The 19,902-nt window shown below is 48.7% G+C and overlaps 1 protein-coding gene across 1 annotated transcript in view; it reads left to right on the top strand.

Moving 5' to 3' along the window:
- Positions 1-14,724, top strand: part of Dcps (decapping enzyme, scavenger) — a 51,019-nt gene extending 36,295 nt beyond the window's left edge. Inside the window, exons 3-6 of the mRNA XM_028776163.1 lie at positions 2,544-2,689; positions 9,512-9,625; positions 12,677-12,787; positions 14,267-14,724. Coding sequence (XP_028631996.1) covers positions 2,544-2,689; positions 9,512-9,625; positions 12,677-12,787; positions 14,267-14,533 — 638 coding nt within the window. The 3' untranslated portion in view covers positions 14,534-14,724. The remainder of the gene's footprint in view (positions 1-2,543; positions 2,690-9,511; positions 9,626-12,676; positions 12,788-14,266) is intronic.
- The last annotated feature ends 5,178 nt before the right edge of the window (positions 14,725-19,902 follow it).

Raw genomic sequence — 19,902 nt, 5'->3', positions numbered from 1 at the left:
CGTTTCTGTCCAGAGAGTTGTGAAGATCTTGTGCCTTATTTTTAGGGTCAGGTCCAGAGAATTAGACTGACTGTTCTGGTGATCCAGACGACACGCTTTACTTAATGCTAACGACAGCTGAGAGGCTGCTTTTGCGTTCACCCTTTTTAACAGTCGAGGAATCTGAGCCTCAAGGAGGCCATATGCTCAGGGTCACCTAGCAGGAAAGGTGAACTGTTTGGTTCCTCTGACCCCAAGCTCTGGTCTCCCCACCGTGCCACCCTGTCTCAGAGGCGATGGAACGGGATGCTTTGTGCCCACCGGAAGTCTTGTGCTTGGTGTGTCACCTGCATGTGTCAACTGAGCTCAAGAAGAACTGGGCCGCCATCTTAAAAGACCACCAACTTCAAGCTAAAGTGGCCTCTGTTCCAGTCTTGCCTCTGTGTGTCTTCAGCATTACACTGGATGAGTTCTGAATTCCCGCCACTCTCCTTCTCATTCACAAAAGTACAGTAGAGCCATCCGAATCCTTAGACCCAGTCTGAAAGTGCCGGCTGCTGGTTCGTAGCTGGGTGCTGACATAAGGAGGGAATGCTATTCCCTGGAAGATCGGACCTGAGCCCCACAAGAGGGGTCATGTGGGGCTCTTTAGAAACATCCAGCTGATTTTGCAACATCAGGTCACCGTCCTTCCCTCCCCCAGTAATCTTTGTTGAGGCACCAGCTGTGCCACATGTTATTGACAATAGTTGAAAGGACTTAACCATAGCCAGGTGGTACTAGACCAGAGCATTCTAATATAGTCTGCTCAGGAAAATTACAGGATTTCTCACAAACCTCTCCAAACAAGAGATCTCTCTCTTTGTGTAGCAGTCTTGGCTTGCCCTGGAACTCACTCTGTACACCAGGCTGGCCTCAAACTCACAAGAGAACCACCCATCTCTGTCTCCCAAGTGTTTGAATTAAAAGTGCGTGCCCTCACACTGGGCTCAGGATTTCTTGCTGATCAAAACTGATATTCTTGGCTATAATTCCAGCACTTTGGAGACACAAGGCAGGATCTCCACAAGTTCAACTCCAGCCTGGTCTATATAGTGATTTCTAGGCCAGCTGGGGGCTACAGAGTGAAACTGTATCAGCTAAACGGACAGACACACAAATAGACAAACACTGTGCCCTAGTCAGGGTTGCTATTGCTGTGTTGAAACACCATCACCAAAAACAAGTTGTGAAGGAAAAGATTTATTTGTTTTGTACTTCCACAGCAGTTTTCATCATTGAAGGAAGTCAGGACAGGAACTCAAATAGGGCAGGAACTTAAAGGCAGGAACTGATGGAAAGGCCATGAAGGGTTGCTGCTGACTGGCTTGTGCCCTGTGGTTTGCTCAGTCTGCTTCCTTAGAAAACCCAGGACCACCAGCCAAAGGATGACATCACCTTGATCTTCCCCCAGCAATCTCTAATTAAGAAAATGCTCTATAGCTGGATCTTATGGAGGCATTTTCTTAGTTGAAGCTCCCTCCTTTCAGTTAACTCTAGCTTGTGTGAAGTCCACAGAAAACTATCTAGCACAATTGACTCCTTGTCAGCGTCTCTCTCTCTCTCTCTCTCTCTCTCTCTCTCTCTCTCTCTCTCTCTCTCTCTCACACACACACACACACACACAGACACACACACACACACACACACATCACTGTTCCTTTCTTGTTTGTCCTCAAGATCACAGATTAACAACACTGCAATATAAAAAATATTTTTACAAACTTAAAAAATCCCACAGTCTCTACAAATTCAAACACTTTAAAATTCAGTCTCTTTAAAGATTCCAAAGGACATTTTGGAAATCTCTACAGACAATTGGCTATCACAGAGGAAGGGGACACTAATATCCAAGCTGAGGCGAGGCCACTGGAGAATTAGATGTGATACAGGACACTGCACCGTAGAGCCAGAGTGTGTAGTGTATAGAAGTCAGAGACCAGCTTGCAAGAGTTGGTTTTCTCCGTCTACCGTGTGGGTTTAAATTCAAGTTATCATGTGCCTTCACCCCTGAGCCATCCCTCAAGCGCCCCACCCAGCATTTCTGAAGTGTTCATAAGCAGCAGACATTGTTCTAAGAACTTCTCAGGTAACTGACTCACTTCATCTTCCAGAATATGACATAAAAGCTGTTGCTGTCTTCATCTGGTAGATGGTAACACAGAAGTTAAGTAACTGGACCAACTGAGGGAGAAGCAGGCACAGGCAGGGGCCTTAAGCCCAGACAGCCTGGCTCCAGAGTCCATACTGAGCCACTAAACTACTTAAGGGAGCCACTAGGATTCAAGCTGCACATCCTCCTTTGCATCCAGAAAGCCACACACCTAGATATTTGCATATAAGAACTGAGAAACCTTTGGTCACTCACTGTGCCTGGAACAGGGAGGTGGGGTGGCTATAGTTAATTTCATGAGGGGCCAAAGAGTAAAAAAAAAAAAAAAAAAACCTTTCCTTGCCAGGAATGTGGCTTACCTCATGAATTTAATGATCTCACTTTCTAGTCAGACTGTGCTGTGTCATTGTAGATATAAAAACAACCGTGGTGTACCCTGCCACAGAGAAACACCTGGAGAAGTACATGCGTCAGGACCTCCGCCTGATCCGAGAGACTGGAGATGACTATAGGAACATCACCTTACCTTTCCTGGAGTCCCAGAGCCTCAGCATCCAGGTGACTAACTGCCAAGTCTCATAAACTGTTGGTCCTGAAGTGGTTTGTCTTTTTGCAAGCACCTGTTGGGGTCATCCCAGAACTAGTACACAGATACCCTAGGGCCTGGACCGTCTGCATGACTGTGAAACTACAAAGAGGAATTTTGGACGGACTCTGTGAGAGTAGAGCCGCCTGGTGTGGGCTGGTTGCCGTTTTATTCAGGGCAGGCTTTGTTATCGTTTGCCCTTTATGAGGTACCGGGGCTTGCTACTGATATTCTCTGAGAAGTCTGTCTCACTGGAGAAATTTTTATCTGCTCTGTAGTAGCCCTGTACGGCCTCTGACTGTGTCCTCACTAAAGATCTGTGAGTGGGTAAAAGCCTTCTGTTGGGTTAAACAACCTTGATCCAGCCTCTATCCACCTGGATAGTCTTTCCTGTAGCAATCCAGCCTGCAGGAGGCAAGTCCTTGAGCAAACACTTCCTGTCACTCACTTCCCTTGTGTTCTTTCCACAGCAGGCTGTCTTCTGTCGTCCCCAGTGTGTGTTTAGTAGGGACCTGTGTATCCAGAGGTGACAGAGTGCTCTGGCTGAGCCAGATACAGGATGCTTAGCTCAGATATCCTGGCAGTTCTATGGGTTTAGGCCCAGTGCCAACCAGAGCCTCTGCCCGGAATTAGCCCCATGAGGCTACTCACAGTTAAATATGATTGATGCATATTGATGAGTCACCTCCTTGCCCACTCACTGTCCTCAGTGGCTCCCTCACTATTGCTTACTGGCGTTCTCTTTGGGCCCATTTTATACTCTTTCCAGACTCAGGGTACATGGTAGAGAATATTCTTATGTGGGACACTCACAGCCATTCCTCCTGAGTTCAGAAGTGTGAGGGGGCTGTTCTGTCAGTTGTAACAGAGAAGTGAGGAGGTGGGAGACTACCTGAGGAGCATTGTTCCGCTTGGGAGGCCATGTGCTGACAGCCGTCTTTCTGGTGTAAGACTGGGCAGTCTAGCCGGTGGCACCTCCCAGTAGCATTTGCTCGTGGTCTTTTATTTTTCTCCTCTCTTTTGTAAAAATCGAGGCAAGGTGTCCTAGTTTCATTTCCATTGCTGTGATTAAAATATCCTGATATAAAGCGACCTGGGGTGGGGTTATTTTAGCTCACAATCCCAGACTCAGTTCCCCACAGCTCATCACTGTGGGGAAGTCACAGTGTCAGGAGGCGAGACAACGCGGCACATCACGTCCGCAGGGAAGAGAGGAGAGAATGAGTACACGCTGCTTACTGCTCGGCTAGCATTCTCTGCTTTTATTCAGTCCAGAGCCCCAAACCAGGGAACGGCCCTGCCCTCATTCAGGCCGAGACTTCCCACATCAGTGAAATCACTTAAGACAGTGGTTCCCAACCTTCCTAATGCTGTGATCCTTTAGGGTTCCTCATGTTGTGGTGACCCCCAGCCATAATAGTGGCTGCTACTTCATATCTGTGATTCTGCTACTGTTGTGAATTGTAACATAAGTAGCTGATATGTGACCCCTGTGAAAGAGTCATTCAACCTCCTAAGAGGCTGAGAAGCAACTGCCATACAGGCATGCCCACAACCTGCTTTAGGCAAGCCCTCATTTGACACTCTCTCTTCCTAAGTGATTTTTTGTTGTGTCAAGTTGACACTTAAAACTAACAACCACACAAAGTCTCATGTAGCTCAGGTTGGCCTCACACTCACTATGTAGCAGAAGATGACCTTGAGCTTCAGATCTTTCTGTCCCCCACTGCCCCTTTCCCCAAATGCTAGGGTCACAGATGTATATTACCACACTCAGTGTATGTGGTATTGGAAATTAAACATGGGGCCTCATTCATACTAAGCAGGAATTCTACCAGAATCTGTACATCCCCAGCCCCTTTCTTTTTAAAAACATCCCGGCATTTATTCTGCCTTCTGAGTGGAAAGGAAGTGTCTCTGCATTCCTAGATAACTTCTGTGTAGGATCCTAGAGGGACCTTCTGGAACATGTGTTCTGTGGGGCTGTTTGTACGTATCTGGGATTTGAGAGGAGAGGCCCTCGTCTAGTTGACATGAGTCATGTAACTACCTTACTGTGCACCATTACCCAGTTCTACTTGTAAACAAAAGTAGTTCAGCAGAACTCCTTTCTCTCAGATCTGATCGACACAAGCTTCCAGGGTAACTGGCAGCCGTCTCTGTATTATTGAGTATCTGCTGTGCAGGGCGTTAAGGAGAATCCAGCTGACAAGCTCTTGCTAATGCCCACAGACTGTCAGGGAAGACGGACATGCAGATAGACAGTTGTGATAATGACACAGCCCACTGGTGGGCTGTGCGAGCACAACGGTGATGCCGTGAGAGGGACCAGTGCAGACTTAGGGTCACAGAGATGGAATCCTTTTCCTGAGTTCTAGGAGATATATAGAAGTTGACAAAGTAAACGAGGCAGAGGGAAGAACAGGTCCAGAGGTTCTGTATTGATGTGAGTAGGCACCAGAAACACAGGGCTCAGTGGGGACGGCCCTGAGTGGCCTGGAGAAGGTCTGTGGACTGTGTTCAGGAGACTGAAAGTCACAGGCCCTCAAAATAGCAGCAGAAGACTGTTCTGTATCTACTGTCTGGCCCTTCAGAGACTAAAACTGGGGCTTATGCTTTTTCTTTTCTTTTCTTTTTTTTTTTTTTTTTGTTTTGTTTTTTGAGACAGGGTTTCTCTGTGTAGTCCTGGCTGTCCTGGAACTCACTCTGTAGACCAGGCTGGCCTCGAACTCAGAAATCCGCCTGCCTCTGCCTCCCAAGTGCCACCACTGCCCGGCGCTTTTTATTTTCTTAATGACATCTTTAACATTTTATTTTTATTTTATCATGTATATATGTGTGCACACATGCACGCACCATAGTATACAGGCGGAGGTCAGAGGATTACTTCTCTTTTGGGGATCAGACTCAGGGCATCAAACTTGGCAGTAAGCGCCCTTATCTATAAGCCGTCTTGACATCCCCATATGTATATTTTATAAATCCATGCTATTTATTTTGTTTTCCTGCCATGTGTATAGTTGTGTGGTGTATGTGCACATCTGCATACACATGTTTGAATCTATGTGAGTGCGCGTGTGTGCCAATGCAGGTGCCCAGGCCTTGTGCACTTGTGGAGGCCAGAGGTTGATGTCGGATGTCCCCCTCCATCATTGTCCACTTGATTTACTGAACGGAGAGCCTGTAGATTCAGCTAGGGTAGCTAGCCAGCTCGCCCCGGAGAGTCCCAGCCTCTGTCTCCTGAGGTAGATTACTACCAGCTACTTTTTAATTCGGATCCCAGGGATCTGAACTCTGGTCGGCCCCTTTTGCTTATGTGGCCGGTGCCTTTATCTCCTGAGCCATTTTTCCGACTCTAAATATCTGTGACGTTTCTAAGGACGTGGATAGTGTGATGACATTTAACAAGTGCAAATGGAGCAGGACTAGAAACCAGCATGGATCCAAAGCAGGGAAAGACAAGGCACCACCCAGGAGGAGGCCCCAGTTGGGTTACAGGGCTCATGATGGTGATACAGAGAGGAAGGACTGTGGGGTGACGCTGGGTCCTACCAGAGTGAACAGTAGACTTCATTAGTGAGGGCAGGATGTTGACCGCTACAGGAGGGGCACTTGTGTGTAAGACAGCACGCTCAGTTTGGGATTTATTGCGCACATCCTGGGTGCTAGGAATTGTTGTAGGCATTTTTCATACATTACCTGAAATCTTTATACCAGGTCTTTTGAAGAAAAAGAAAACCATGCTATCTGGCTCCAGCATCTGGGTTCTTAGCAAATTACTCTGTCAGGTTCCTGAAATTTGAAGTACTTAAATCTTCCTAGTAAAACATCCAGTAAAAGACACAAAGTGGCAGTGGTGTGTCTGGACCTGAAGACAGCTGGCTAAAAACGCCCATCTGCAAGCCTTCACATCCAGCCTCTGCATCCAGAGTGTTTGGATTCTCATTCCTCTGGCCAGGAGCAGCGGGCACTCTCCTTAGCCCCTGAGCAGAGGTTTCCTTGCTTGGAAACTGTGACTCACAGCTCCTCCCTGTTAGGTGTGTGAGAACCGGGAGGCATCCCATTTATCGAGTGCCCACTGCTGTTGCCAGCACAGAAAAGGATTCCAAGTGGAGCTGCATTAGCATACACAGATAGCGCAGAGGAATGGGGAAGAAGTATGCTGTGCCAGCCAGGATGGCATAGACAGGAGGGAGAGCATGGCCAGAGGAGGGGCAGAGCATGTGAGTAGAGTGAAGAATGGAGGGAGAGTGGAAAGGGACCAGACATTCCTTGGGAGGTCCCAGGAGGAAAGAGGACTTACAGGTTGCTGCCAGCATCACACTGTATCTCCATGGATTCTAGAAAGCACTGCCCACCAGCATTGGCTTTTGAGGGCAGCAGCCTTCCCACTCCCCGACCCTGTGTAATGTGTGTGAATTTCGCTCCCTTCTTTCCCAGCCTGTCTTCTCTGGGCTGCTGGCCATGAGACTTGCTGTGGATGCAGGTTCCTGCCCACTGGCCTGGCTCTTCCCAGGAAGAAGGATGTGCTATACCCAGGCTCCTAGGCTCGGAATTAGATGGGCTTGCCTGACCTTCCTCAAACCTGCGTCGTCCTCACGTGCAAACTGTCCCACAGAGCAACACAAGTGTGGGGCAGCTCATGCTGGCTCCAACCAACCCCTTTCTCACTGTGCCTCCTCCATTAAACTGCTCCATTGTTGTCTCTGCACTGTTGCGGTTCCTTGGGTGCCTCCATCAAGCAGGCCCTGGGACAGCCCTTGTATCTGCATGTCTCTGTTAAAACCTTCCCCATCGGCCTCAAGCACAGATCTTAGGAGACTGTTTTTGAAAAAAGAGGATTCAGCTGCTTGCCCACGGTGGAAGCAAGTCAGGGAGGAGCTGAGGGGGTGCGGTCATGATCCAGAGCTCACTGACACTTTGTGACTGTGTGTGTTGCTCTCCAGTAGGAATTGTGCGCCTCTGGGTAAGGGATAGTCCCGGAGGCCAGGCGTGAGGTGCTCTAGGACTCTCCATGGTAGAAAGGGGTCAGTCTCTTCCCTCTGTTTCTGGGAGGCTTCAGTCAGCTTAGTCTTCTCTTTTTCCGCTACTAGCACATGCCCAAAGATGTCTCTGGTGGCAGGGGAAATACTTCTGGAAGAATCTTAGCCCATTAGCTTGTGTGTGACTCAGCCACAGGTACTTTGTGAAGAAACCATCTCCAAGTTGAAGGGCTCTAGCAGGTTGGGGCATGGAAAACTTGGCAGTGTCAGACCTTACCCTCTCTCCCTTGTAAGCCATAGATTACATTCCTAAAGCTGGCCACCAAAGTCTATTCTTTTATTTGGACACTTCCTTCACCTAAGGCTGACCACCAAAGTTCAGATATCAAAGTTCTGAAGTCCATCAGTCAAAAGCTACCCCAATATGCCTCATGAAAACATACCAGTGCATCCCAGCCCATTCTGACACAGACCTCCTCCTTTTCCTCTTGAAAATCACACCTGCAAGGTCATTTACTGCTGTTTTCTGCCTGAGTCAGAAATCAGTCACTGTACTTTTCTTCCCCACTTAATAAAGGAAATAGTGTTAATAAAAAGAAATATATGAAAATAGGTGTTTGGGTGTGACTTGTGGCTAACCCTTTGGAGGTCAGGAGGGAGCAACTGCTGTGTGCAGTACCCTTCACTGGCAAGTGTTCTCTAGACCCACCTTGTCCTAGGGAGGCCCCTTGACTCATTGGTCTGTCCTGCAAAGTAGTTGTGGGGTGGGCAAGCCCTCTGGACTGAAGTGTCTCCTTGAGTAACCGTTGGGATCCCTGAAGCCAAGATATTCTTAGCAGATATCCTCTACTCCCTGCTTCCAGGCCAGATTCCTGCTTTTGGCCTTTAGGGACACTGCCTGTGCCAGCACTTCTTAGAGAGGGAAGGGGATTGTAGCACCTTCCTTCCTCTGTTTATGAGCCTGGAAATCCTTCTGACTTGAAGAAGAAGGAGATAAATAATGGTGTGGCCCCAGCTGCTCATTCCATCCCACTCACCGGCGGGTTTGTCTGTTGGACATGGTGCATTCCTGTGTGCAGGTGGGCTCTCCCAGCTCGGGGAAATAGAGAAAACCCAGAGGCACCTGGGAGCTGAGTGCTGTGAGCTTGGGAGCACCTCAGCCTAACTTCTTTGAGGTCTGGCTTCCTCACAGAGAACTCCCCCATCCCAGGTGTACCTGTACAGTGTCGCCCTTGGAGTCTGTTCAGGACTGGGGAAGGGTCCTCCAAAGACTGCCAGCTGCTTAAGTAGTAAGAGGGCTGGAGGTCCTCTGATAGTGTTACTGCGACCTCCTGTGCCTGTGTGGCTTTCTGTGTTGCTTTGACTTGTGGGGCCTGTCAGCAAAGCCTGCAGCTACACAGCATGCTAACTCCACATGATAGTTCTCTCACACTCACTGGCCTATAGAAGCAGAGGCTTCACTGCACTGTGGCTGTCTGCCATTGCAGAAAGAGCTTCTGTGCCCTTGTCCTCCTCAAAGGTCCTCATCTCCTCTGCCCTTGTTAGACACTGGAGAGGTTAGTACAGGAGCAAGCAGGGTATGAATATATCTATGTTGAACATGAGAAACCTAAAGGGCCCAGGCCTGTGTGAGCTCAAAAGCCTGTATGATGACAGTGACAACCAGGAGTCTACCATGGTGGAAGTAGAGAGTCTTCCAAAGCCAGCGAGTATCCATCCTGAGTTTGCGGCCCTTTATAGCCGGACCATTTTTCTTGGAAGATCCCAATCAGTGTAAGTGGATTTGTAAACTCTTTCTTTCTGTCCTTCCAGTGGGTGTATAACATTCTTGACAAGAAGGCTGAAGCTGACCGGATTGTTTTTGAGAACCCGGATCCTTCTGATGGCTTTGTCCTCATCCCAGACCTCAAGTGGAATCAGCAGCAGGTAAAGACCAGGTGCTGGAGCACTCCAGCCTCCTAAGCTCCTGGTGCCACATGCTGGCCTACCTCTGCCCTGCTCCCTTACAGCTCTGGTTACTGTTATCCAGCGCAGAATGGTCTGAGCTCCTCCAGCTGACAGTGCATAGCTGTTGTAGACAACCACGTTTTCTTCCATGGGTCAGCCTCAAGCCTCTTCTGACTCTGCTCTTAGCCGAAAGGCCTCATGGGGTGATGTTTGCCTCCATGGCTGTAGGCAAAGTCCTGTGTCCCCTCAGGTAGCCCTGTACCTGGAAACTCTGGGTTAAAGCCTAATTGCTCATGGGAAGTAGGTGTGGACAGGAAGAACTGCCTCCTGAGACTTAAAGATTGAAATGCTTGTGACTGCAGGCAGATTCCAGCCTAGGGATGTCAGAGAGCCCTACTTTATTCAGCACCTCAGCTCCTTGACTTGTGACAACAGTGAACTTTATTGCTCCTTGAGAAGCTGTCAGCATCACCGGCAGTAAGATAGGTCCTATCTGAGCTTCTGATTCTTGTACTGGGGTGGGGTCAAGGGAAGGATCAAGGTGATAGAGAAACTGCAGCTTAGAGGAGCCTTCCTGGCACTCTTCAGTCTTGCTCGCCACCCCTCTCCCTTTCTTCTCCTGTCTATTTCTGTTCAAATGTTAAGGTACCAAGCATATTAGGCAAGAGCCCTAGCCATGAGCTGCCTCTCTAGCCTTAGAAGTATGTATTTATTATCCCCACACTGGTGGCCCTAAGCGTATTCATTTGTTCTTCCTTTCATCCATTCAGCAATATGTAGCAAGTGTCTAATGTTGCTAGAGGTTACGCCTTCCCAAGTCATGTTGTCCCTACGCCTTGCTTTGTTTTGTTGACAACAGGGTCTTGCTCTGTAGCCCAGGCTAACCTCAATCTTGTAATTCCCAGCCCTCCTGAGATGTGTGCCACCATACCTGACTTCCTCAGTTCTCTCAAGAGATTGCCTGTATGTTCTTTCATGATTTACTTTTTTGTTACTGCGTGCCCATAGTTAAAATACATCTAATACAAAGGTTGTGTAGTAAGAGTAGGTTCCTCCACTCCACGTTCCTCAGATCCCCTTCTTCAGAAACCACTACTGTTACCTCACCTTGCCTTCCAGAAGGGATCCTTATATATTGTGGACATAAATGTTTATACACAGTACATTTCCAGTTCACACAGCGTAAGCTCTTTGGCCCTCTCAGACCAGGAATCTTTCCTTCGAATCCCTAGGGGTTAATGTAAAGCTAACAACTCCTGCTATTCCCAGAAAACTTACTTTGATTTTTTTTTTTTTTCCTCCTGCTTTATAAGAACCTTCCCCAGAGTGACTGATACACCACCTCAAGGAACATTGGTCTCAAGCTCCGTGTCTCCTTGTCTACTTTTTCAGCTCGGTTCTCTGTGCCAGGAGTATCTTTGGCTGCCTGCAGAAATCCCTTCCTTGTGTCTAATATCAGAGAATGGTTCCTTCTTCTCTCACCCAGCCCGTGTGAGCTGACAGCAGCAGGCTCCACGCCTCGTTCCATGCCAGCAGAGCAGGAGATACTATTTAGTGTGGTGTTTGGGATTTGTTCACTGACAGTTAAAACAAATGCTTTTATTATTTTGAGTGTCCTGTGATAGGGACACATCCTACATGCAAAACATATGTTCAAAATCAAGCTCTCCTATTTCCCCGTTTCCCCTTGGACTAAGTAATAAATACATTACCTGGGCACAAGGTGAAAAGGAAGAATCCAGATGGGACTCTTCATAAAAGAAAGGCCTGGTGGGCACAGCCCAGACAGCAGCTTTGGGGCACAGCCCAGGTTCCTGTAACTCTGGTGGGAAGAATGACTATTATGAAAAGAAATGACATACTTGGACACCAGAGATCACAGGGTTGCTCTCATTCCCGGTTCTTACAGTAGGGCTCTTGGGATTTGGCTGAGTAACTCATAGTCCCCAAATTATCTCCTTGTGGAATCTAGCTGGTCAGACCTCAGGCCTAGGGGCCGCTGCATTCTGTCTGGATCTGGCTCCGAAGCCTGGCACATGAGTGTGATAACCAAGCAAGGCCAAGGCTGGGGGAGCAGGGAGGGCGTGGGAGGGGTTTCCGGGCAGGAGAAAGAGTTCATTTGCTCTCTGGCACAAGATCTTGTTGACACTGGTTCTTTGCTCTGTTGTGACCTCCCGGTTTTCAGCCAGGCTCCGTTTACAGGAAGGACTGCAGGAAAGGTCTTCTGTGAACCACCGAGATAGGAAAATAAATAGCTGACAGGCCCCGGGACGCTTCCTCTGTGTGTCTCCCACACCCTTGCGTGCACCTTTGACTCCACATACATTGACCTGCCACCCTCTCTGAACCTTCTCTCTCATAGTTCTCTCTAGATCCAGGGCCCCCGCCTCCCCTCGGAGGCTCACTTAGCTAGCTGGACTCTTTGCTCGTGTGCTGATGATGATCACTGCGTGTCATGGGGAAGTTGCTTAGCCATAAAGATTGTGATAGGCGTGCAGAAGACTCTGGATTCTGTCGTACAAAAAAGCCCAAAAAGCTGCCATGCTTCTATACGTACAGTATTTATTTCATACAGGATGACGTGCACATAGGTGGAGTTGTAAACTTTGTCCTGAAGTTTACAACTCCACCTATGACTTTTGTGCTTGACTTTCTGAAATTGCCCATCTCCTCCTGTCAGCTCTGTGGTGTGTGTAGACATTCCCAGATGGAGAATTTTGTTTTATAGTTCTTTCTCAATTTCTCCTTCTTGAGGAAGAGTCTTGCTGTACAGCCCAGAGTGACTTTGAACTCTCAGTTCTCCTGCCCGAGTGCTGGGATTACAGGCACATACCACCACACCTAGTTCCAAAGGATACACAGAAATCCTGTTCAGCTGTCCCTTGTCATCCAGGGCAGACACATATGGTACCTGCTCACTGGTTCTGCTGTAGGGTCTCCTGAGTTGGCCTTGGGGGTAGGAGTGCCCTGGCTGGTAGCCCTCTTGCTAAAACTAGCGTTGTCCTGTTTTTCCCTTGGTCTCCTCCACAGCTAGATGACCTGTACTTGATAGCCATCTGCTATCGCCGGGGTATCCGGTCACTGCGAGATCTCACTCCAGAGCACCTGCCGCTACTGAGGAACATTCTCCGGGAAGGACAAGTGAGTTGTCTCACAGTGCAGACTTGAAGCACATTCCAGTGTGTCCCCCGGGTCTTTGTCCTCACACTTCTTCTGTCTGGATTTTAGTCATGAATGCTACCAGAAGTTGTAGGTTAATTCGTAGGCAGCCCTGCCTTCACCCCAGCTCTGTTTCCACCTACCTTTCCTTGCCCTCAGACCTGCCCTTCATCCGTAGGTCCGTCTACCCCATAGGCTTGTGTCCCTCCCACCCTAGATTTACCTGTCTTGTTCACAACCACCACCAAGTGCGAGATTTCCTTGGATATTGGTCAGGTGACTTTGTCTATATGTGCATACCTTCTCACCCAGACTGAAGGCTGCCTGAATTCTGTAGCACCTAATGTTCTGGAGGGACTTTCTATCTGGGGCATTATGGGATAGGGAAAGGAGCCGTCAGGACAGGAGAGAGGGTGGGAGAAGAGTGACCAGCGGCTTGGGTCTGTGGTCCTGGCCTGCTGTTTGAGTCTTGTCTCAGGGCCCTTGAACAGCTTACTCTCAGACTTCCGGATCTTGTTGGGATCCCTTTCGAAGCTACCACTGTACAAGCTGAGCCTCAACCTTTTTTCTGGACTATGTAAAGACACCTGTCCTGCCAGGGGCCAACAGTTACAAGTTGCCCAACCAGGAAGTATTCCTCCTCTTCCACAGTGCTGGGTGCTAACTAGATACTGCCTCCCATACCTCTGGGCCCTGCCTTCTCCACTTAGTGCCTCTTCCTTTATGGAGCGACTAGTTTCTCAAGTAGGCTTCAGGTACCCCGAGTGGCACAGAGTGGTGTTCTCTCAGGGAGGCACCTGCCCCAGCAGTTTGGCAGGCTTGCCCTGCCCATCAGCTCAGCTCATCCCAGCAAGCACCCCACTCCCACCACCACCCCAAGTTAAACCTTCCGCTGTGATTCTCCATTGGAAGCACCAAAGGCAGAGTATGATTTGTGGCTAAATTCTGACCCCACAGAGGCCTGAGCAAGATGGATGGGGAAGAGGAACCAGGGCCAACTTGAGTGCTTTCTGCAAGGAGCCCTGCGGAGGTCTCAGAGCCCTTCCTGAAGTCCCTCCAGGCATCTTTTCCTTTTACCAAGTTCCTAGCACAGCCATCTCCACACAGCCTCCTGCCTACTGCACAGGTTTTCAGGTGCTGCAGGCCTGCAGTCTTGGGACTTTGGGCCAACTTAGGAGCTGGGACTCCTGGACTCCCAAAGGAAGAGGTCCCATGTTTCCCGAGGCTTGGTGCGACTAAGGCTAATTTCCATCGAAGAATGTCTCAGCTTAGCGGTGTCACCATGTTTTCAAATATCTTAGAAGACCGAGAGCTAAGGCAGGTGGGACAGAAAGCTGGTTGGGTGTGTAGCCATCCCAGGGCAATTGTAGCAAGGATGTGATGGTCCATTTGGGGAGGTCTGTGCTTGAGGTGCTGCCTCCTCAGCAACATGACCTTTTTATCACCGTCTTTCCTTACCAGGAAGCCATCCTGAAGCGCTACCAGGTGACAGGAGACCGCCTGCGAGTGTACCTCCACTACCTGCCATCTTACTATCACCTGCACGTGCATTTCACGGCTCTGGGCTTTGAGGCTCCCGGCTCAGGTGTGGAGCGGGCACACCTGCTGGCCGAAGTGATCGAGAACCTGGAGTGTGACGCCCAGCATTACCAACAGCGAACTCTTACTTTTGCCCTCAGAACCGAGGACCCCCTGCTCCAGCTCCTGCAGAAGGCCCAGCAACCCTGAGTCGCTGAGAGTTTCTGGAGAGAGAGGAAGTAGTGGGTCAGGCTTGGGGTGGTGTGGGTTTTTATCTCTAAGGGATTTTCCTAAAGATGTATTTTGTAGTTTCTTGGCCTTTCAGCAAAGGTCAAGTGTGAGGTGTTTTTTTTGTAATGGTTTATTCCTCAGATGAGAATAAAGAACTTTCTTATGGGTGAGGGCTGATGGTGTAGCCTGGTGGGGTGGAGGAAGGGGAGTTGGCAGAACTGGTGGGGACCTCCTGGGAAAGGTGAAGACGTTTCATTGTCGTCACAGCTGGTGAGTCACAGCTTCCTGGAAGGTTGGAGGCCTTCCTCCACCTCCTTAGGCTTTCTGTACCTGCTTTCCCTTGTCCCAAGTCTGCCCTGCTCCCCACACTCTCCTTCCAATTCTGCTGCTGTGTTCCTCTGCCTCCAGCCCTCCTTTTGGACAAGTTCACTCCCACCCTTAAAACCAAATTCAAAACCTTTCCGGAAGTAGTCTCTGGAGGCTTTAGATGCCACTTCCTCCTTCAGTCGCCAGTAATGAGGTTACACCCTGTGTGTGTGTCAAGGCCGTTGAGAAGTCGATGAGGGGGCTGGGGATGCTTGGAATCCGTAACATTTTCCTGAGAATCAGATGATGCAAACCCCCAAAGCCTGCCTTTGCTTCTGTTATTTGGTCAGCAGAACCCTGGCCTTGAGTTTGTTATCTAGGCAGAAAGACAAAACAAACTCATATGGGGCAGCCAGAAGTTTCAAAACACTATCGGGGCAAAATGATCTGGTTGCAAGTGGAGGGCCCGGGGACCATCTCATCAGCACTTTGCTTCACGGAATCTCCAGGCTACAGACTTCGGAGTATCAGGGCCTGATGATCAGCCCCGTGGAGCTGGCAGGAGCCTACTTCAGAAGGGTGACACATTCCACTGTTCACCAGAACAGGGTTGCCAGAACAGGGTTACACGTAGCACCATGAAATCACTCTCCGTCACAAAGGACAGTTGTTTCCTCCTGCCAGAACAGAACTGGTGTTTACTGTTGGGCAAGGGAAGGCTAAAGATATTGTGCTCTGTTGTGGGCGCTCCGTCTGAGATGCAGGATGTTGGACTCTGAAGTGACCAGGAGGAAACATGAGGACGACGGACGGCTGTGACCCTGCACCCCCCCCAGCCTGAGAACTAAGAGCTTTGATTCAGTGCCCAATTATATTTGCAAGCAAGTCCCTCAGTGGGAGCCCTGATCCTGTCACTTGCTGCAGGTTCACACTGCTTATGGTGGCGAGCACTTGGACCCCTGAGAGATTCCTATTTAAAAAATAAAAGCAGAGGATTGGAGTGAATGGTCAGACCCTGAGACTACTCTAGCCTCCAGCAAGTTCAAGTGAGGCATGGTAAAGCTACCCTTGTCCTAACCCAATCTTCTCTGCAATTCAAGCACCCCAGCATTGAGGTATATACCCAGCTACCACGTGGGCTTGCAGTTATTCTGGTGGTAACCAAAGCAGGTGTGTCTGTTACAAGTGTAGGCCACATCTGTTCATGGCTGCCACAAAAACTAGTGGTTTCCTGAACAGAAAGCAGAAGCTCTCCTGGTCAGGGTTATGTGCCAATGCTGAGGGTTTACCGAGAGAAGGCTGATGGAGATCTTTTCTTAGAGCTGCATACAGCTTGCAGGGCAGATTCCTGGATCTCACTTGGTCCTTTTCCAGGTACCAGGGTAGAAAAGTGACCTCTTCTTTGAAAGCAAATGGCACTAAATGTGCTCTGGAGCCTGGGAGGGGGGGAAGGGGGTAGCAGGAGGCATTGTTGGTGTGAGATACACTGCTGAGTGTCAGATGAGGCCTCACCAGAACACAACCCCTCCACCATATCATATGCCCTTTGTTCCCCATGCCAACTGTGCTGCCTGTGAGTTCAGGCTTGCACAGGCTGACTTTTGTGTTACATGCTATAATCTCACTGTGTCTGGTTTGGGTGGGGTGGAGTGATGGCTGGATATACAACCTACAGGAAAAAGAACAGTCTGCTTATTCATGTAGACAGGTTAGCGAGGTCATGGGGTCATCATTGCAAGGGTAGTAATTAAGCCTGGGAAGGCCAAGTATTCCTCCTCCCTAAGGCATAGAACTGTGCTCTGGATAACCTTTCTGGCTCTCCACTCCTGCTAACCAATCCTATCTTGCTTTTGGCATTTTCTGCAAGGAGATGCCTCTTTGGGATAGTGACATGCCTTATTTACCTGCTGTCACAGAGAGGTCCCGTCCAGGCCTTGCTGCTTAAGTTTTTTTAATACTTGGAAGGACTAGCCTCTACCTAAGGTCTGGCAAGGGTCCCTTCAGAGTCAGCCAGTTCTCTTCACTATCCTTCAAAGATGACGGCACCTTTCCCCCTAGACCCCAGTACCCCATCCCAGTGTCTCAGTTCACTGAGGTTTCTGCCAGGCGCCCTGGCTGCAGTATGGTGATAAGATCCCTTTATGTGTTTTTGGGGTACCCTCACTGACAGATGTGACTTGTCTGGGATTTCACATACTTGGCCTCTTTTGTTCTTGCTGTGTCTGTTGGTTTGTTGCCTTTCCTTTTGGACTGAGAGGACCGCAAAGGTAAGGACATCTTACCATTCTACCTTGCCCACATCCGGGGTTCTGACTGGGTAAAACAGAGTTTTAAGGCAAATCAACATCGGGACCATCACATTTGTATAACAAATCACTTCAGGGAGCACACTCTTTTACAGATAAGCAGATGCACAGTGTCTCATTACAGGGTCAAGTGTCAGCCCCAGGATGCGGAAACTTCTGTCCTAGGGCCTGTGGAACTATGCACACTAAATGTGTAGAACACAGGCACGGAACTGGGCCTGAGCTCTCAGATCAGGGCAGAGGTAACTCTGCCTCAGTCTTTCCTCCCTCTGTCACTCCAGAGTACAATGTCCTGCTTCCTGGGACCAAGCTTCCTGAGCAGAATGCATTACGCTCGGCCCACCCTGAGCCGAGCAAATGCCAGCCCTGCTCTGCCAGTGAGATCCTCACATGCATGCTGGGGTAATGGCAGACGTCACCCTTCCCAGATAAATCAGGGACACCTTCACAAATGGCTTTTAGCCTCTAGTGCTTGGCTGTTTTCTTCTGGCCTGGCTGGAGATGAGAAGCAAAGGACGCAGGGCTGCTGTGTGTCCTTAGCTTCTCTGTGTACTCCAAAGCCCTCTCATGGAGCACTGTGAGCACAAAGCCAAGAGAAAGAATATACTCAAGCTCCATTTTTCGTGTCCCTGTTGAATAAAGAGCTCTAAGTTTAGAAACAAGAACCACAAATATTTGAGAACAGTTTCTCTTGTGATAGTTCCTTATCTAGAACACTTGAATCGTCTTTACCTTGGTGTGCCGGGGATTTTGATTATAGGACACATCAGCCCAAGGCCCAAACTCTGGATGTTCAAATATCACAGGGGTTATATTGTCAACACAAATCCTCCTTTATGCTGTCACCTCTAGATTACTCACAGTGTGCAATGTAAATACTTGTTATTCTGCTTTATTAGGCAATATCAAGAAAAACTTCTGTACTTAAAAAATATTTTTCATATATACCTTTAAAATTTTGTATTTTCTCTATGGGGGCTTTTCCTGTCTGTCTGTCTGTGTACCATGTATGCGCAGTGATCATAGGGGCCGAGAGAGATACCAGCTCCCCTGAAACTGTAGTTACATAGAGTGTTCTTAATTGCTGAGCCATCTTTCTAGCCCAATATATCTATATCTGTATCTATCAATCAACACTAATACTGTGACAGTATAATACTATAGATTTTATTTTTTTACAGCTCAAAGAATTGAACTCCCATGGCTTCATGCCTGCTAGGCAAGTATTCTGCCATTTACATTCCAGTGTTTTTCCTCAAGGGAGAATGGGTGGGGGGAAGAGGGCAGATCTTAATTTATCTTCACTAGTAACTCTTTGCCTCCCCAGTGCTGGGATTACAGATATGTGGCACCATGTTCCACAGGTCATGGGTTCCCTGGATTAAAGTACTTTGCCAACTGGACTCTCTCTCCAACTCTAATGGGTAATGTTCTGTTCCTCTAGTTCGTCCCTCTAGTCTGTTCATCTACTTTGGGAGGTGAAGTAGTCTGATGGCTCCGGCATAAGGTAGTCTGATGGCTCCGGCATAAGGTAGTCTGATGGCTCCGGCATAAGACTCCACACCATAAACAGGTATACACTGGAGTGACTTGGGGTTTGTTCATAAAATAAGGACGGCAGGCATGCTTACTCTCAGGGGTCTGTGAGGATTTGTTAAAGGGCCTGGGGAGATGGCTCGGTGGTTAGGAGTACTGGCTGCCCTTCCAGAGTACCTGGATTTGATTCCCCGCACTGACATGGCGGCTCACAGTATCTGTAACTCCGGTTCCAGGGGATCCTGGGCTCTCTTCTGACTTCCACAGTCAGCAGGTTCTTACATGGTACACAGACATACGTGCAGGCAAAACATCTATACACATTTTTTTAAAAAAGATTTTTAAGCATAGTGCTATTAGTAAGTTTTAGCTATTTTTCTGCTATGAGAGTAATCTAAAAGGAAAGATTTGAGGACTAGGTACTTGCTATAGCCTCTGTATGTTAATATTCTAACACCCCAGGAGACAATATTAAACCCAGGGCCCTTGGGAAGTGATTAGATCATGACAGCAGTAGCCTCAATGGTATTAGTGTTATACCACCGTGCCCGGGTGTTTTTGAGACAATGTCTATAAGTTAGGTTGGCCCAGTACTCCTGATGATCCTCCTGTCTCAGCCTTCCGAGTACTGGAATTGAAGCCATGTTCCACTACACCCAGTTTAGATTTTAAGGAAAAAAGCCACAAACAGTGGTTAATCAATTTTGGCTCGACAGAGAGGCAGGAGTTACATGCTTGGGATCTCTTCCAACCGAAGGGTCCTGGAATGCATTTTAGCCTTGGCCTCCTGGCAGGTTTTCCCCACTACAATAGAGATGTCTCCTGCTATTGAGATCCCTGAGAACAGTTCAACGCCACGGTCCAGCCTTATAAATCTGATAAAAATAGGAGCTGAAATACCATCCTGGGGTTGCTATTTTTAAAAGCGCCTGAGATGCTGGATTGGGTTTATTTCTTCCTCAAATGGCATCTTGCTGTCCCTTCCTCCAGGATGTGAACGTGGCACATGTGAGGGGCAGGAGCCAGATGTCTGGGAGGAGGCACATTTGTCAGGTAGCTGCCTGACCAACAGGAGTCTCAGGGACAGAGCTCCCTGGCCCAGACACACCTGCCTCCTCTCACACCCCTTCCTCCTCTGTCTCCTCCCTCTGTTTAAGGTTCCAGTGGTTGTTCCAGCAATCAGGTGCTTGCCAGATCTAC

The sequence above is a fragment of the Grammomys surdaster genome, unplaced genomic scaffold (genome assembly GCF_004785775.1).
Source record: "Grammomys surdaster isolate TR1022 unplaced genomic scaffold, NIH_TR_1.0 266, whole genome shotgun sequence".
In the NCBI taxonomy this organism is placed as follows: domain Eukaryota; kingdom Metazoa; phylum Chordata; class Mammalia; order Rodentia; family Muridae; genus Grammomys; species Grammomys surdaster.
Note: the sequence above shows the minus strand (reverse complement) of the source record. Positions and strands in the feature narration are given on the sequence as shown.